Raw genomic sequence first — 17729 nt, forward strand, 5'->3', positions numbered from 1 at the left:
CAAGCGGTGCCATGTCCACACCCAGGATCCGAACCAGCGAACCCCAGGCTGCTGAGAAGCGGAACGTGCACACTTAACCACTGCGCCACCAGGCCAGCCCCTCATGTATTCTTATGCCTTCAATTTCCATCTATATGGTGGTGATTTCAGCTATGAATATGTAACTGTTAGTGTTTTGGGTAGCAAGAAAGAGAAAATTCAACTCCACTGATCTTATCAACAACAAAGGAGATTAGCTGAATTATATAACAGAAAGTAGTGTTGAAATAAATTGCTAGCCCCAAGATGGAGCTACTCCCTCCCAGGTGCCATGTCAGTAAACCAAAACTTAAATAACTTGCATGTTCCTGTAAATGCTCTGCTTGACCAGAAGCTTGGTGTATCCACCCAACCAATCCCAACTGCCAAGAATCTGTAATGATTTCCTTGTTCTCAGATAGGCAAGCCCAGCCGATCAATCTAAGCCAAGCACTCTTTCTTTCTTCCCTGATTGACCTGCTAGCCTTATGAGGAAATCCCTGACCTCCTAGCCATTCATGCCCTGTTTCCTCATTGCTCTGCAAACACTGTAAGACTTGCTCTTGTCCAAACATCCCTCGGGAAGAGTGCTCCACAGCTTGTGAGGCACCGTGCTCCCCCAATCCATGGATTGTGTTCCAGTGAAAAACAATATCAAACTCATTGCTAAATTGTTTTATTTTTGTCATTTGACAGTAGAGAGGAGGGGTCATGTTCAGGCACAGCTCAATCACGACCCTGGCTGTTCTCCCGTGATTCTCTTCCTTTGTCTTCCTCTGCTTAACTTCATTCAACATGACGAGACTGAGAAAAAAGAGTGTTGCTTCACAAAGCATGTCATAAATTCAAAGAAACTTCTTTCCCAGAAATCTCCAGCAAAACTTTTCCTGCTTATTGGCCCCAAATGAGTCACATGCCTACATGCCTTTCTTGAACCCATCCCTGTGGCTGAGGGAATATTGGTGATGTCTTCATTGGTTTAGGCATGCTAATCGCTGTATCATTCACTGTAGTAAGCACTGCTTAGCCTTAATCTAGACCAACCTCTGAAGACAGGGTCATTTCCCCAAACGACACAACTGCTATAAAATAAGGGAGGGATGAAATGAGTATGTCAAGGCAACCACAATGTACATCAGATCGATCTTCTTCAGTGGCAAGAGACTCAAAATAAATTTCTTGATACAGTTATGCTAAATATCTGAGAGGCTGGTTTGAAGATACTGCAGGCCCAAAAACACGCAGGAAATCTTTAGTTCTAAGAATTGTGATATCATGAGAGCTTACACATCTTTAACCTTTAAAATAGATGGTTAGAAACAACTAAGACTTTATCTTACCTTGTTAAGTAATTGATGTTTTCTTAAAAAATAAAAAACCCAGCTGTGACAACTTCTTTTAACTATCTAGAAGAATGCAGGCACCCAAAGCTGGACACCTCATAACACTGCTGCAGGGCCCTGCATTTTCCTGGCCTTGAACGATCAAGCAATCAAAGGGAAGCCCTATGGAGACAGTTAGGAGTGACAGCGAGGGATGACCATGAAGTTCTGCCCTTATCTGCTGTCAAGTTCTTCCGTGGTCTTCCAAGTCTAACTGGCTCCCAGAGCAGCAGAAGATTCTGCCAAAAAATGATTGTATTCATAAGTAAATACATGCACTATCACTGCCATTCAATCTCTTCTTTAAAACCAAATCAGCACAATTTCCAGATCCATAGTTCCAAGCCTGCATTTTCCAAAGACACTTCAAAATCCACATGTCCAAAATTTAAGTAGTCTCCCCTTCTCTTCAAAAACCCCTCTAATCCTCTCAGCTGAATCAATGGCACCACCAAATGCCACCCAATTCTTCAAATCCAAAGCCTAGAAATTAGCCTTGACTCTTGACTTTCCCCCACCCTCACCAATCTCTAAATCCTATCAATTCTACCTCTATCACCTCTTGAATCTGTCCGTCCATTCCACTGCTATTACTTTAGACTATCACCCAGACTCCTGCTTGGTCTCTGAGCCTCTACCTGCAACCTCCACAATTTATTTACCACTTAACAGTTAGAGTTCTTTCTAACACTCATCTTTATACAGGCCTGAAGCAAGGTTGACATGAGGGAAACCATACTGTAACTTAGAACAACCTCTAACCAACCCACTCAGCTGTATATGTTTTAACTTGCACATAGCCTAGGTGATAAATAGTTACCCTCTGGGAAATATGCACGCTCTGCAGATTTTATAATCCTGGCTGACGCATGTACCTCCTTGTACTGATAGATGATGACTTTGTTCTTATGAGTTTCTTAGGAATATGACGACCTCCTCAGAGAAGAACATCTGTGTTGGCATCCACGATCGATGACGACTGAAAGGCCTGGTGTGGCCCCTCCAGTCACTGATGTCAGATGGTCAACATTCCTGAGTCCCTCCTTCATAGCCCACAGCCCTATATAACTGCTTAAACTTTGTGCTTGTTTAAGATGGTCTTTCGGACATGAGCCCACCATCTTCCAATTATGCTGGCTAATCAAATAGATCCCTTTTTCCACCACCGGCTCCTCTTGCAACTGACTGGCTTCAAGGTTGTGGCAAGCAGAATGAGCCCTGGCTCGGTTAAAATCTTTCTTACGCACATCCTATCTTTGCTTAAAACCTATTTACGACTCTGCCCAGAGTCCTCCAGACAAAGCCTTAACTGTTTAACATAACACAGGCCATGAGGCCCCATTTTAGCTTTCTAGATCAGGAGAGGGCAAACCACCACCCAACCAAATCCAGCCTACTGCCTGTTTTTGTACAGTTTGCAATTTAAGGTTTTCACATTTTTAAACGGTTGAAAAAAATCAAAAGACGAATATTTCATGACACTGAAAACTATATGAAATTCAAACTTCAGTGTCCATAAATAAAGTTTTATTAGAACACAGCCCCACCCATTCATACTGTCTGTGGCTGCTTTTGAGCTACAAGTTGAGTGGCTGTGAGCCAGCCAGTATGGCCCACAAAACCTAAAATATTTACTATCTGGCTCTTTATAGAAAAAGTTTGCCAATCTCTGCTCTACACTCATCTCTCACTACTCTCCACTGTAGCTCTCCTGAACTATTTGCAGTCCCTAACAGACCACTCTTTTCTCTCTGATTTGCTCGCCCCACCCCTCCATGGGTGCTCCCATAGAACTATCCCCATCTTAAGATTTAACACTTATTCTGATCGTCCTTTTACTTGTCTGTTCCAAGAGTTCACCACCGAATCCTCAGCGCCCAGCACAATCTCTGCCCTGCTTCAGCGCTTGATAAATGCGTGTTGACTGAATAAGCAGCATCCTGAAGAGATGAACAAGACTGAGTTCCAATTTTCAAGAGCTCACAAAGGGCAGACAGACATACAGACAAATCAATCTACAAGGAAGAATGAAAAAGCACTAAAAAGTAGCAAGTACTCTGCAGCATAACCAAGGAGAGAGAATTGTACCTGAGGAAAGGTGCCTCTTTAGAATCCTTTCTGATTTGAACATGTCCCCTCACCCCCCGATGAAATTCTTACTGAGCTTTTTTGTTGGAATGTAGTGCCCTCATCTGTAAAACAAGGCTAAATAATTCCGATTTCACGGGATTAAATGCATATGGTTAATTATTGAAAGCATGTAGCTCAGCGCGTGCTTCATAGAAAGTGCTCGGTAAACGGCAGTCGCTCACGAATGCTCTAAAATGTTCCATTAGACGGTATCCGTATGGAGTCTGTATCCGAGGGGGTCTCCGGTGTGCATCCCCAAACGCATGGCCCAGCATCAAACGCAATCCGGCAGTTAGAGCAGCGACCTCTCATCTCAGCTAAGCGCAGCACCAGGCGTACGGGTCCCGCGGCCCGCTAGGCTGAAACGCCCTGGAAACCGCCCGGATCCGGAGCCCGCGAGGTGGAAGAACTACAACTCCCGTCGTGCTTCACCCGAGTTAGGGCTACTCTCTATTTTATTACTCCCAGCGCCTTCCGCACAGCCTTCAGAGGCTCCGCCCCGAGGGGGGCTTTCTTCTTTCCCTCTGTGATCCCAAGCGTAGCCGCGCCCGGGTCACCGGAAGACTCCATGTGACGTCACGGGGGGTTACGCGTCGCGCGGCGGGTGGGAGTTATCGGACGGTCTCTGGCTGGGTTGGGGCGGCCCTGGGACCGCGGAAGAGACTCCCGAGGGCGGCCGCGATGCCTCGCCCGCAGCGGGTCAGTCAGCTCCTGGATCTGTGAGTCCTCCCGTCACCGCCTCCCGTTCGCCCCGCCCCAGCAGCTCCTCCGCGCGGCCAGGCCCTGCGCTGCTCTCCCTCCCCGGCCCCTTCCCACCCCCAGACTCGGGAGAGGCCCCGCTGGTGTTTCTGTTCCTGGGCTCCTGACTTGTGGTCTCCTCGTCGAGGACAGTTGTGCCGACTGGGCCGCTGGGCAGGCCTGCCCTCCGTCCCCTGCCCTGGGCGCCCCTCGATGGGTGTGCGGACGCTGTCAGCCTTGACCGCTTCAGGCCCGCCCGGGTAGTTCCCGGCAGCGGCCTGTTTCCCACGGAGCTGAAAGCCTCGGTAGAACAAAACACAGCGCCAGATGGGCTGTCAAAAGCCTTCAGCGAAGTTCCCCCCGTTTCTGTAACTGGGATAAATATCGGTTCTTTGAGGCAGCCAGGAATCCTGATTGCGATTGCTGGGTTCAGCTCCCGGCTCCGCCTTCACCAGCTGTGTGACCGTGGGAGAGTAACAGTCTCTCTCTGTGCCCGAGTTCTCCAGCTGTAAAATCAGTGTAATAACAGTGCCTACGTCATGGAGTTGTAGTGAGGAATAAATTTAACATACGTCAAGTCTTCAGAAGGATGCCTAATACCAAAAGAAATTTCAGAGACCTTTACTTGATAGGAATAGTTTATTGAGGGAGAAATAAGCTCAGATGCACATAGTCACAGGATGGCTTATCAAGTGAGGATGAGGGAGGTGTTTAACCACTGCAATGGTTATTGCAGTGGGAATTGACTGTTGGCAGAGGATTGGTTAAAAGTGATTGTCTTACACTTTTCTAGGAAGACAATTTGATTATCAGAGGCATTTACAAGAAATAACACGTGAAGTTTCTCTTATGTTCCTGAAATAAACTAGATTGTCTCCCTTGTGTAGCCTAACTGGTTTGGTCTGCTTGGGGGATTTTCAGGCCTGGTCTCCATTTTATTTTATTTTAAAAATTCCCCCCTTTTGGCCATTCTGTTGGCAAGCTGAGAATGTGAACCGATATAGTGTTACTCTCACCACCACTGTTGATGTCGGCATTGGGATGAATGGTTATGTAATCACTGTGGGAGACAGTTGTGTAGTCATCCTAGACTTGGGCGGGGGGATCACTGAGTTCTTCCGAGGTGTCTAATGCTGATTGATAACATTGGATGTGTGAGTGGCCGCTGAAAGGCATTTAAAACTCTGGAAAGGATACATCGGGCTAGGGAGGTTAACGTGATGACTACGAGGAGGATAGTAGCTAAGGATGGAAAAATTTCCCAGAGCGGAAGCCAAGATTTAATCACTAAATAAATCAATGGAAGAAGCATTGCCTATTTGATGAGAGATTGGCATCTGGTCTTTAAGATCTTTAGATTTGGGGTAACAATTCTTACATTATTAACGTAAGCAACATTTTTTACAAGTTACAGCACGTGCACCCCTTGTGGGGTGGTTAGGGTGTCTAAGGCTATGCAATTGTCTAATACAACTCTGGGTAAAGAGTTTATAGATTCCTGCTGTAATTGTAGAGACTTTGCAGAGGATAAGGTCTCTCCTAATGAGGTTTAAGTGCTGTCTTTTGTTAGTGTCTTTTCCAATAAATGAAGCGTCTAGGTTCTAATGTATGGGGCACATTGTCTTCCTTTGGAAGTGGATCATAGAAAGCTTTTTGGATTTGGTGGAAATAAGCGTTTCAATACTTAGGACAGGATAAACAGGAAGATGTCTTATTTCAGGAGGCGGTGTTTTATAGGTAAGCTTAGGTCTAAGTTAGGCCTCTAGATGGTGTGAGCATCGGGTAGTTAATAAGAGACATGTCTATGGAAACAAAAGAAAGATAAAGGTTAATAGTTGCAACAAATTATAAGCTTAGTTTCTGAGTCTAGCCAGTTGAGAACATTTCTGGATTTGAGCTCGAATCTCCAGATCGTGGAGTGAGGATGGCAGTTTCAATCTGATGGATTCTGGTTTGCAGTTTGAATGTCTTTGATGATGTCATCTGGTAAGCTCTCTGAGTGGCTCACATGGAAGTAGGTATGAGAGTTGTCTATACATGATCTATTGTGGTGATTTTTCTGAAGTTTATACCAAGACATACGGCTTTAGCTTGTAGGGTTTGGAGAAAAGGGAAGTTTTAGTTTTTATTCAATGTCAGAAGGGTGGGAGACAATTGGAAATGTAGCCAGATATTGGAGGAAACTAGAGGAATTCAGGATCCAGTCCAGTTTACCAGTAGATACAAAACCTCAAAGACAGTGAGCAGGACTGGAGGCTGATAATGGGTACACTGAAGTTTTCTGTTGAAACAATTTTTCTGTCTGTAGACACTCCATTTTTACCAAAGGTAATCACAATAAGATGAATTTGTTTGTAAAATAGTCTAGTCTCATTACTGGGCTTGTTATTTACATGAGTGCAGCAAGAATAGTGATGTTATGCACCTTCTCAGATACGATATTTTAATCAAAACTTTGGTAACGTCCAAGGGGCTTTATTGGCTCTGTAAAGTCAACCTTAGTTCCTTAAAACTGTCTGGTAATAAGGAATCTCCGATTAGAACTTTTAAAGCCTCTTTATGCCAAGAAGCTAATCCAAGGACTGGTCCAGTTGTGTCCTGTTACAGGGAGAACAGATTCTTAGTGAATTTAGGCAAATATCTGTATTGTCGTGAAAATAAGAATATTCGATAAGAGTTTTTAATTCTGAAGGGATCAAGTTGGGAAAATAATGTTTCATTTTGTTTACAAGAGTATACTTCACCAAATTATTGTAAGTTATAGATAGTTTAAAAGAAAAGAGAAAAAGGGTTCTTTAAGCCTGGAAAACAAACATTAAAGAACTAACAACATTTCAAAGTCATAAAAATTATCATCATCTTCCTCAGTTCATTTAGTCTCATGAAACGAATCCTTATTTTCCTTGATCTTGGGTTAGCAGTTTTAAGAATTAATCAGTTTCTCCATTAAAGTTGTGGAAATTCTTACCCAGTTCAGTGGTATGATCTTTAAAGTTATCAGAAACCTGTATTTTGCAGTACTTGGCAGGGTCCTTTCCATGACTCTCCATAAGACAAAGCATTTTGGCCTGTAATGATTGTAAATGCGTTCAGAGAAGAATTAGGAGTAAAATAACTGTGAATGACAAAAGACTTAAAAATAGCCATGATTAAAGATCTGGTGAGAGTTCACTATTAAAAAATAACAAAATTATGTAAATTTGGTTATTTCTGTGACCTACAATATTTTAAGATGATAACTAGAGTTATGATTGATAACATTATACCAGGACACATCAGATTTCTAGGAATTTCATGCAGATTCTGGACCACTTATATTAATAACATATATCCATATAAATATAACCTAAAGAGGTTAAGCATCACCTTTATTTGACAATGCTTCCTATGCAATTCAACATATCAAAATAGCCTAATTAGTTTAATATCTCTCTTTTTATAAGGAGAGAACAAATCTTGTGAGATCTTCCGGGGTCCTCTGAAAAATCCCAAAGTTAGTTTGAGATCAAAAAGACTTCATTTAGATTTTGGAAAGTTTCTCAAAAATGTCAAACACTTGATTAAATAGGATCACAGTTCTTTTTGAAACGATACTCAGTTATCTATTCAACCAAAGTGACAGTTAACAGATTTCAAAAGCAAATACGAACAGTTATATAGTTATTAAAAAACCTTAGCTCTTTTAGTATTGAGAAGATTCAGTTTTCCTAAGTAATCAAGGATCTGATAAAAACAACATGAAACACAGGAACTTATTTTGCTAAGGCACAGAATCTTCGATTCCTAGGCAGGTTACACAAAAGGTAAAGAAAAACCTTTTATAATGTCTGGTTAAGTGCAGACCAATAAGCTAAGAAACTTTTAACAAAGAGAAAATCAAACTCTAGTTTGCATCAGTACATTATTGAGCTCATTTTTAAAAACACTTATAAATAAATCCACTTAATTTTAGCTAACTTTGACCTTGCAATATAGAATTTCTAAACAAGCCTTCTTCAACTTTCTATTATCCATTTAGATTTTGTCTTATTCCTTTTTTCTTTATAGTTCTGTAATAACCAGTAATTTTACTTAACAAAATTACAGTATAGGGGCTGGCTTGGTGGCGTAATGGTTAATTTTGTGTGCTTCACTTCAGTGGCCCGAGGTGCACAGGTTTGGATCCCAGGCACAGACCTAGCACTACTTGTTAAGCCATGCTGTGGCTGCATCCCACATAAGGTAGAGGAAGCTTGGCACAGTTGTTAGCTCACCAACAATCTTCCTCAAGCAAAAAAGAGGAACAGTGGCAACAGATGTTAGCTCAGGGCCAATCTTCCTCACCAAAAAAGAAAATATTACAGTATAAAATTACTCTTTTTTTCTTAACAGAAACACATCCTATGTTTCTTGCATACTCTTCATATAAAAATACATTTATTTTCTTTCATACTTTGTATACAAAGTAGTTTTCTTTCATTCTTGTTTCTAGTAGTTTTTTAAATATATTGATTATAAATGTTAACTATTAATAACCTTTATTTTCCAGTGAAAACTAGGAAATACACAATTGTGAACTGTCATATATCAGCATCCTGTAGTAGATTAGCAAATTCATGAATACGTAATTATAAAAGTTTATATATTTTGAGAAACATATGCTTTTTCAGAATATAATTTTTTTTTTTTAAAGATTGGCACCTGAGCTAACAACTGTTACCAATCTTGTTTTTTCCTTCCTTCTTTTTCTCCCCAAAGTCCACCAGTACATAGTTGTATATTTTAGTTGTGGGTCCTTCTAGTTGTGGCATGTGGGATGCCACCTCAACATGGCCTGTCCTCTCCCAGGATCTGAACCGGGGAAACCCTGGGCCACCAAAGCAGAGTGTGTGAACTTAACCACTTGGTCACGGGGCCGGCCCCTCATAATATAATTTTTTTTAATGTGGCAAAAGACGTGTTTACTAATAGACCCAAGTATTTTTTGTCTCTTTCTAAAAATTAAGATGCCAAGAGTAGTTAAACTTATGTTTAGCAATTAATGTTTCAGAATATTATTTTATTTGGAAATGATCTAGATATTTAATGAATATCTATCACTTAACTTAATATAAACTTTTACTTACATCTATTTAATTTACTTGTTTTTAATAATTGTTTGGATTAAACAGTTAACCATCATCTTAAACTGTTTTTCTTGCTGACAAGTTTTCTAACAGAGATAGCATGAGCTTATTCTACTAGTAAACTCAGGTAGAAAAGGTTGTATGTTTGCATTACATTTAATATTGACAACTCTGAAGATGTGCCTCTTTTTATTAAATCAACACATTTAAATTAGCTTTTATTTACCAAAGATTATCTCAGATCACACAAAATTGAAAAGAATTTGGGTTACTTTCTATATTTCTGAGGGTTTTAAGAATACTTAATTTATATACATGTTTATTTTCCTTTAGGCCAATTAAATAGAGCTCTTTAAAACATATCACGTATACATAACATGCCTACATATATACATATACCTAAATATACAGACAGACACAAACAGAGATCTTATAGCTTTCATTTAAAAATTTTAGCCATGTGTCAGGTACAATAATATAAAACTCAAAAGAACAGCTGGATCCAAATTGTGTTTCTAGCAGATAGAATAAGGTAAAGTTCCTGCTCAGATGGCTAAAGCTTTTTTCCAAAGCTTTTTTATTTGTGTGCTGTAAGGATTCTTTTAGAGAAGCTGTTTTTGGAGTCATTTTGTCTTCAGGAAACTTTGCATACCAATCAAAGAGTGCATTCCATTTTCTCTGAGAAGTTTGGAATCCTCTGTTTTTAAGGTTTCCCCTCAGATGGACTATCTTATTTAAGTTAAAGGCTCCCCAAAGTGGCCACTGCAATTCCAATTATCCTTTACAAAGTTCACCCATTTTTCCAAAAAGGCATAAGATCCTGGTCTGAGATTTGGACCAGCACCCATCTTTGTTTTAGATTTCCTAAGATGTCTTAACTATGAGGGGTCCTGTTTTTCAACAGCTGTTCCAAAACACAGGGAATTGCACATCACCACCCCCACCCTGTTTTGAACAGAATAGGGTGACTTACTGAAAAGTTTCAAAAAAGATTGCTCAATAAAATCAGAGAGCTCGACACAAAGGGAGTGAAGCTTGGATCTAAGAGAGGTTTACTGGGAACTCCATGACTGGTGAGAAAGAAGTGAGCACAGTGGGTGCCATGGGTTCTGGAACCTGGTTACTCACCAGCCTCTTGGCTAATGAGGCAGGGGACATCTTCCATAGATCCCACTTCTGACACCAAAAACTGTCAAAAGAAGATTCAGAGAGCTTTACTTGATATGAATATTTTATTGAGTTGAGAAGGAAACTATTTGTGAACCGGGAGACTTCAAACCAAAAGTGGTTAGAAGCTCAGAGGTGTATAGTTACAGGATGGCTTATAAAGTGAGAATGAGGAAGGTGTTTAACCTTTACAGTGATGGTTATTACAATGAGAGTTTACAGACAGAGGGGTTTGGTTAAAAGTGATTGTCTTACACTACTTTAGAAGACAATTTAAGTGTTGTTTATGATTGTCAGAGACATTTACAAGAAATAACTTAAGTTTCACTTACGTTCATGAAATAAGCTAGATTAAGTTTCACTTATGCGGCTAACTGGTTTTGTCTGCCTGGGGAATTTTTAAGCTTGGTCTCCATTTTCTTTTATTGTAATACTAGCAAATAATAAACTACGTGTTAGATATTGTTATTAATATTTCACACCAGAAATTGTGCTGGAAATTGCAGTTACAGTTGCAATTTCTTCTCTCTAGGAGCTTTCAGTCTGGTAATAATGCCATATAAAAAATTAGGTCTAATGAGAAAATCACTTCACTGAATGCTTTCTAAAACAGTAGCATTGATATTTACATTATCTCTTATAAACTTGTGGCCCTCAGTTCACAGTCACTTTTCATAAAAGGGAAATCTGTTGATTCTCCCTTGTGTGTACTCAGACTTGTGTAGAGTCTTGAGAAAAGTATCTTGCTTTAGTTCTTGGCATAAATATTACACCTGATCCAAATGGGATTTTCTTTCTCTCAGTAAAGACAGAGTAATGGTTTAAGAGTGCAAGTTAGGAAGACAGACTACGTGAGTTCTATTCCTGCACCTAACATAGTTATAAAATCTTGAACAGATGATATAACCTGTCTGGGTTTCAGTTTTCTCATTTGTAAATGGAGGATGATGATAATATTACCTACCTTATTGGACTGTTGCAAAGATTAAAGCCAATTCATGTAAGGCTCACAAACAGTGCTTGGCACATAGTACGTGTTAGATATTAATATTATGTCATACCTAGCATGGAAAGAAGTGTAGCAAAGAATATGTTACCTAAGGCCTGACCTTTTTTCTAAGGCCTGGCTTAATTCCTCTCTCTTAATTCCCATCTCTACCCTGAGGCTCCTTGAGGGTTCCACTGAACTTCTTTGGCCAGAATCAAGTCTTTCACCTCTTTGTATCCATGGTTCCTTATTTTTAGTAGCTGCTCAGTATACATTTAAGCATGCATTTAAAGAGAACATGTGGCATATGAAGCACTTTACTGATGATTGCAGGAAATAACTAGTGTAAAGGAGGTACAGGCTTATGGTTCCAGCATAAGACAAGTATATAAATATCTGTAATATAGGTAGAATAATACCACAAAAGAAGGATTGGCAAATAGGAGGAAATGCATCCAAGAGTGAGTAGGATAATAAGAGCAAAGGCTTGACAAGCAGGAAAGTTAGAAGTGTCTGAGAAGACCAAAAGTAGTGTTTCAGATTGGCTGGAGAATACAATATGAATAGTGGAGATTAAGACATAAAGCCAGATAATTAGGAGTAGAACATTGGGGGCCAAAATGAGATAAGAGTGTTTAATTCTGTAGCAGTGGGGAGCTATCAAAGGTTTTGGAACTGTACTGAGAGCAGAGGGAGATTTGAATTACGGAGAAGTTGGAAATAAGGAAGCACTTAGGAAACTGTTGCAAAATCATGGAAGGAAGTAAGGAGAGTCCAAACTAGGAGATATGTGTGAAGGTGTTCACTGCAGACTTCATTCTGGTGACAGAACTGGAATGTCCATCCCTGGGAAAGGTGCTGTGAAGTATTATGCAGCTGTTAGAAGAATAAAGAGTAGACATATATATAGTCACATGGATGGAACTTGAGAATGTAGTTCTTAGTGAAAAAAGAGGAAACAGAAGAATACACATTGAGAAAAATTATTCAAAACTTGAAAGTAAAGCAAAAAGATGATCAAATGACCTTCACTGTCATACTAGGGTGTTGGTCCCCATGTAAGGGTCCATATTTGCCTTTAGAATCATATTTTCTAACCCTTTTGGGACAAGGTATGGTCAGATGGGCAGTTGTCAGCAAGCTATTTCTGGGTTGTAACAAGGTAAGGAGCTTGATCCAGAATAGTAATCACCTGTTTTTGCTAAGCACACTGCTTAATCCACATGATGGAGCTTTCTGCATGAAGGAAACTGCTTGGTTTACATCCTTGCATAAGCTCCTAATCTCACTGACCAGCACTTTGAATAGCGCTGCCTTAGAGAATCCTTTGAATCTGGGATATGGGGAATAGTTTTGAATAGAGGGAACAAGGAAAGAGAAAAATAAAAAATTACTCTGAAGTTTTCAGCTTTGTGGACTAGGAGAATGGTGTTATCATTAGATAACTGTGGAGTTAAGTGTCTTATGAGGAAAATAAATCAAAACAACCAGTAGGAATATCAAACAGGCAGTTAGAAATAGATTTTTTAATCTGAAAGGGAGAGCAGAGATTGAGACTAAGGTTAGGAATAAACTCCTTACAAATAGATGGAGCCATGGTTAAGTTTAAGGGAGAGGATATAGAGAAAAGAAAAAGGAGCCAAGGATCAAATTTTATGCAACACTTGCATTAGAAGCAGACCATTTTGCCAAAAGTCATTTGTTTGTTAGATTAATTCACCATATAACTGATTGGCTAAATATCAATAAGTTGTTTCTTTTAACTATAAAGTTTGGAGCAACTCATATTGGATGAAATGTCTACCTCTCCCCTTTTTCTTGCAGCTTTTGAAGATTTTGTTAGGTTTTAGCTGATCACTTTTCATTTTGTCTTGAGAAGTGAGACTACCTGTGTCAACTGTCGGGACTGAGAACTGAGATCACTTATGTCAATATAACTTTTTGTTCCAGGAAATTTTCACAATCAATTTATCTAAATAAAACTTGGTTATTAGGACAAACATTTTGATTGTTAGGGCAAACATTATGTTTATCAGGCCAGATTGTTCATCAAGGCTTGCTTTGAGGCTCCATGTCCATCAGTCTTAACCTATTATGTCACAAATTTTTCCTAATCCTAACCATTCCCCATTTTGGATGGGGAGAACCCTCTTAAACTACTTGAGCTTACATCCCAAAGCCTGAATGTACTCTTCCCTAGCTTTACCCTATTGAGACACTACCAAAACCCTGTTAGACCCTTGCTGCAGTAAATGTAATAAACTCACTTTGTTTAACTAACAGGCTTTTTGGACGGTCTTTGTGAGCCACTTGATAGTTCTCATAGCAGTATTTTAGGAAATATTTGTTTCTGTCCCAGCTCTCTGCTCTTGCTGCTGGAGGGAACTGGAGCAGAAAGAGGAAACCATTTACTGTGGGGAACACATGGCACAGCTTGCACAGCTGAGCTCAGAGAAGAGGATATTAAAGCACCAACATGAAAAAGACTGAGTGGAAGAGAGAGGGGGGAGAAAAAAGTGGTATTGTGGGAAAAAGGAAACATTTAAAATATAGCTGAAATCTGCCTAAAGGAAAATATAAGGGGAGTGATTGTCACTGTGGAATTTGAATTTATCCTTCTTATAAAACCAGTGTGTTTTTAGCCTGGTCTTGTTTCATGGATGCTGGTAGAAGACTGGAGACTCTTGGGTCAGAGACACAAAGGACTTTATTTTTCATTGCACAGCAACCAGCATGAGCATTAGCATGTTTATGTTACTTCCTCTTGACCTTCAAGACACAGCAGCAACACAGAGGGCCCAGAAGGATGCCTGCACAAGCAGTGGGTTGCGTTGCAGAAGAGAAACACAGAGGGCTCCAAAGGGTGCCTACACAAGCAGTGAGCTGCATTACAGATGAGAAACAGGGGGCCCAGGTGGATGCCTACACAAGCAGTGAGTTGCATTACAGGAGAAACTAAATTTGGGGACTCTGCCATTTTATAGCAAGCAGTAAACAGCTGCTTGGTCCTGGAGGGAGACATTAATTTATCCCACAGGTTTGTTCGTTGTAAACACAACACTGAGAATGGCCCAGATAAACAGTATCAGGCCTTGTATTCTTGCCATTCCCAGGAAGACAGGTAGAACCATGAAAAACCCTAGAGGTTTGCCTTCCCCAACATTCCACCTCTTGGGCCTGCCATCTTGGCTTCTGACAAATTATCACATGACACTCCTTCAGCCACACTGATTAACTTGACCAACAGATGCTGGGAGCAAATGTATTCAATTTGTTTTATACATCATTTAACTAAGGCTATTAAGAGTGCTCCAAGAAGCAGAATGAGGCCAACCTGAAGTATTGACCTCAACTATGCCTCCAAGGTCACAGACTCAGCCTACTGTTGAATAAATCCCTGGGGAGACCAAGATGTCTTACTTCGAACAGCCAAGATGTAGTCTAAGGCCAGAATAGTATCCATTATGACCTGCACAAGGAAACTTAAGCTTACATGCTAATCTTTGGTGTCATTGTCAGTAATTACAGGGACAACAGATAAGCCAAAAAGCAACCCCCTACCCAACTGAGAAGTATTCCATTGCCTATTCTTCTGTACATACAAGCATAGAACCCAAAGGAACACAGGTCACTCTAGTACAGATTTATTGTTAAACTTGATTTGGATCACCATGACATTGGTTTGTTTATGCCACATGTGCAGTGTCACTGAGTAGTTGCATCCTTGATTGCTGTACATAGAATAGCCCAAGATCACTTGGGCATCAGGAGAGACATGAATTTATGTCTGTCAGTTTTAAACAAGGATGTGCTAGTCCAAGGTTTTAGACCCATGTGTGGAGAGGCCAGGCACAGCAGAATAGTTCAGGGTCATCCATATCCACATGAATTTTTCTGTTTTCATAGCACATGGACAAGGATGAGAAACCCAGCAGCATATCAGATTGTCAGCTGCAGCTGCTGCTTGCCTCATGTAGACCATATAATTGTTTTGCCAACGTGCAGCGCTGGATCTAGAGGACAAAGGGAGCGTTAATTCCTCCTCTCCCTGGAGTACTTCTCAAGGTCTCAAGTGTTTCCTCCCCGGGTTCTGGAGTTATTGCTGTCCTTTGTGATCACAAGTTTGGTGTGTCCCATGCCAGTACATATAGCTTCACTTTTTTCAATCAAATCTCCTACTGACAGAGGTCAAGTGCAAGAGGGACAGGGGTGTTTTTACAAAATTTATAGAGACGCATCATATTTCCCACTTTGACAGGCATGGGCCACTTTAGGGGGACTTGGTGAACAGTGAATTCAATCAAGTGGTCATTATCTTCTTAGGATAGAGGTTGGCAGACTTTTTATGGAAAGGGCCTGATAGTAATATTTTCAGCTTTGTGGGCTTCCATCACAATTATTCAACTCTGCCATTGTAGAGCAAAAGAAGCCATAAAGAAATGGTCATGGCTGTGTTCCAACAAAACTTTATTTACACAAACAGGCAGCAGGCCAGATTCAGCCATAGGTCAGTTTGCTGACTGCTGATCTGGAACTAGTTCAGTCCAACAGGAGAATTCAGGGTACTAAACCAGAATTAAGTTTGAACTCCCTAAGCTCCTTTTTGGCCAGCTGCCTCCCAGAGGGTGTACCAACCAGGCTGGCTTGGAGTTACTGTTAGGCAAAAAGTAATGCATCAAGCTCAGGAATTGTCAGAGTAGAATCCTAAATTTTCAGAATAGGTGTAGTTACTCTCCACCACTTTCATCGTGATCGTTACCTAGAAGGTGGCCAAGAGGATATGAACTCTTTCAGGGGATGCTTGCAATTAGTGACCAAACTACCTCCCTAAGATGTGTGGACCAGGAGGTGAAGGAGGTAGAGTCAGAAATTTCTTTTAGTTGACTGATTTTATTTTTCCTTTTTCTCCCCAAAGCTCCCCAGTACATAGTTGTATATTCTTCGTTGTGGGTCCTTCTAGTTGTGGCATGTGGGACGCTGCCTCAGCGTGGTTTGATGAGCAGTGCCACGTCCGCGCCCAGGATTCGAACCAACGAAACACTGGGCCGCCTGCAGCGGAGCACGCAAACTTAACCACTCTGCCACGGGGCCAGCCCCTAGTTGACTTTTTTAAGGCCATTTTACCTCTTTTTGGAGCCAGCAGCCTGAGGATGATAAGGGATGTGAAATGTCCATCAAATGTTTTGACTATTGGCCCAGTGTTGAGTGACCTTTGCAATAAATGGCACCTCATTGTCAGACTGCAAATGATCTAAAAAAGCCAAAAACCTAACACATTTTATGTAATGGCCAATGTAGCTGGAGTTGGTTGATCAGAGTGGAACAGTGGCACTGTAACCTGAAAAAGTGTCAACAACGGTAAGACACCAGTGGAGCCCCTGAGACGAGGACCAAAGGCCCAATATAGTCAGCTTGTCAGGAGTGAGAAGAGACAACGCCCCATGCAATGTGGCCTATTAAAGACAAACAGGCTGACTTTTGAAAGGAGGCACAAGACTGGCATGCAATGGTAGCTTCAACATCAGACACATGTAATCCTTACTTTGTTCCCAGGCCGTGGTGGTGGATGTGTTGCTATGTTTGGTGTGATCATGGATCCCAGTATCAATGGCTGGGATCTGGCAGGTACATACTTAATTAGCAGCATGATTTCAGCCCATTCCATTAGAGAATGAGTCATTGCCATGTATATCTGTCCAACTGTCAGCTATAATTTGTTTCCATAGTTCACATTCCAAAAAAGAATTATCTTTAATCTGCTAAACTGTCATCTTCCAAGTGGCAGACCAGGTGACTAGGCCATTGGCAACAGTCCATGAGTCAGTAAAAGTATAATATGCCTCAATCTTAGGAGTGTTGTCTGTTATCTAAGGCAGATATTGGCAAGCTTCGTCTATAAAGGTCCAGATAGTATGTATTTTTTGCTTTGTAGGCCATACAGTCTGTCTCACAACTACTCATCTCTGCCATTATAGTATGAAAGCAGTCACAGACAATACATAAATGACTGGACATGGCTGTGTTCCAGGAAAACTGTATTTACAAAAGCAGCCAACAAGCTAGATTTGGCCGATGGGCCATAGTTTTGTGACCCCTGGTCTAAGGCAAGAGTAACAACTTTCATTCACCCATTGCCCTGACCAGCACATACTGCAATCTGTCTTCCAAAGTTATCTTTTGAGCTGGACAGCTCCTGACACC

The 17729-nt window shown here is 40.9% G+C and overlaps 1 protein-coding gene and 1 long non-coding RNA gene across 4 annotated transcripts in view; one reads left to right on the plus strand and one right to left on the minus strand.

Annotated features, from left to right (window-relative positions):
- Positions 1-687: 687 nt before the first annotated feature.
- On the minus strand, positions 688-3904 carry LOC124226479 (uncharacterized). 2 transcript variants are annotated; one of them, XR_006885312.1, is made up of 3 exons: positions 3489-3904; positions 1359-3340; positions 688-822 (listed from the first exon to the last, which is right to left on the minus strand). It is a non-coding gene; the product is annotated as an uncharacterized LOC124226479 (long non-coding RNA). The 2 variants fall into 2 exon arrangements; XR_006885309.1 differs by having other exon boundaries at positions 1359-1639; positions 2221-3892.
- Positions 3905-4134: 230 nt separating this feature from the next.
- AMN1 (antagonist of mitotic exit network 1 homolog) overlaps positions 4135-17729 on the plus strand; it is a 51009-nt gene continuing 37414 nt past the window's right edge. Inside the window, exon 1 of one of the 2 annotated variants that reach the window (XM_046639795.1) lies at positions 4135-4229. Coding sequence is in view for 1 of the 2 variants with exons in the window: in XM_046639787.1 (XP_046495743.1) it covers positions 4212-4249 (38 nt within the window). In the remaining variant the exon portion in view is untranslated. Of the gene's footprint in view, positions 4250-17729 lie in introns of both variants that reach the window. The other variant, XM_046639787.1, reaches the window with a different exon arrangement.

The sequence above is a fragment of the Equus quagga genome, chromosome 1 (genome assembly GCF_021613505.1).
Source record: "Equus quagga isolate Etosha38 chromosome 1, UCLA_HA_Equagga_1.0, whole genome shotgun sequence".
NCBI lineage: Eukaryota > Metazoa > Chordata > Mammalia > Perissodactyla > Equidae > Equus > Equus quagga.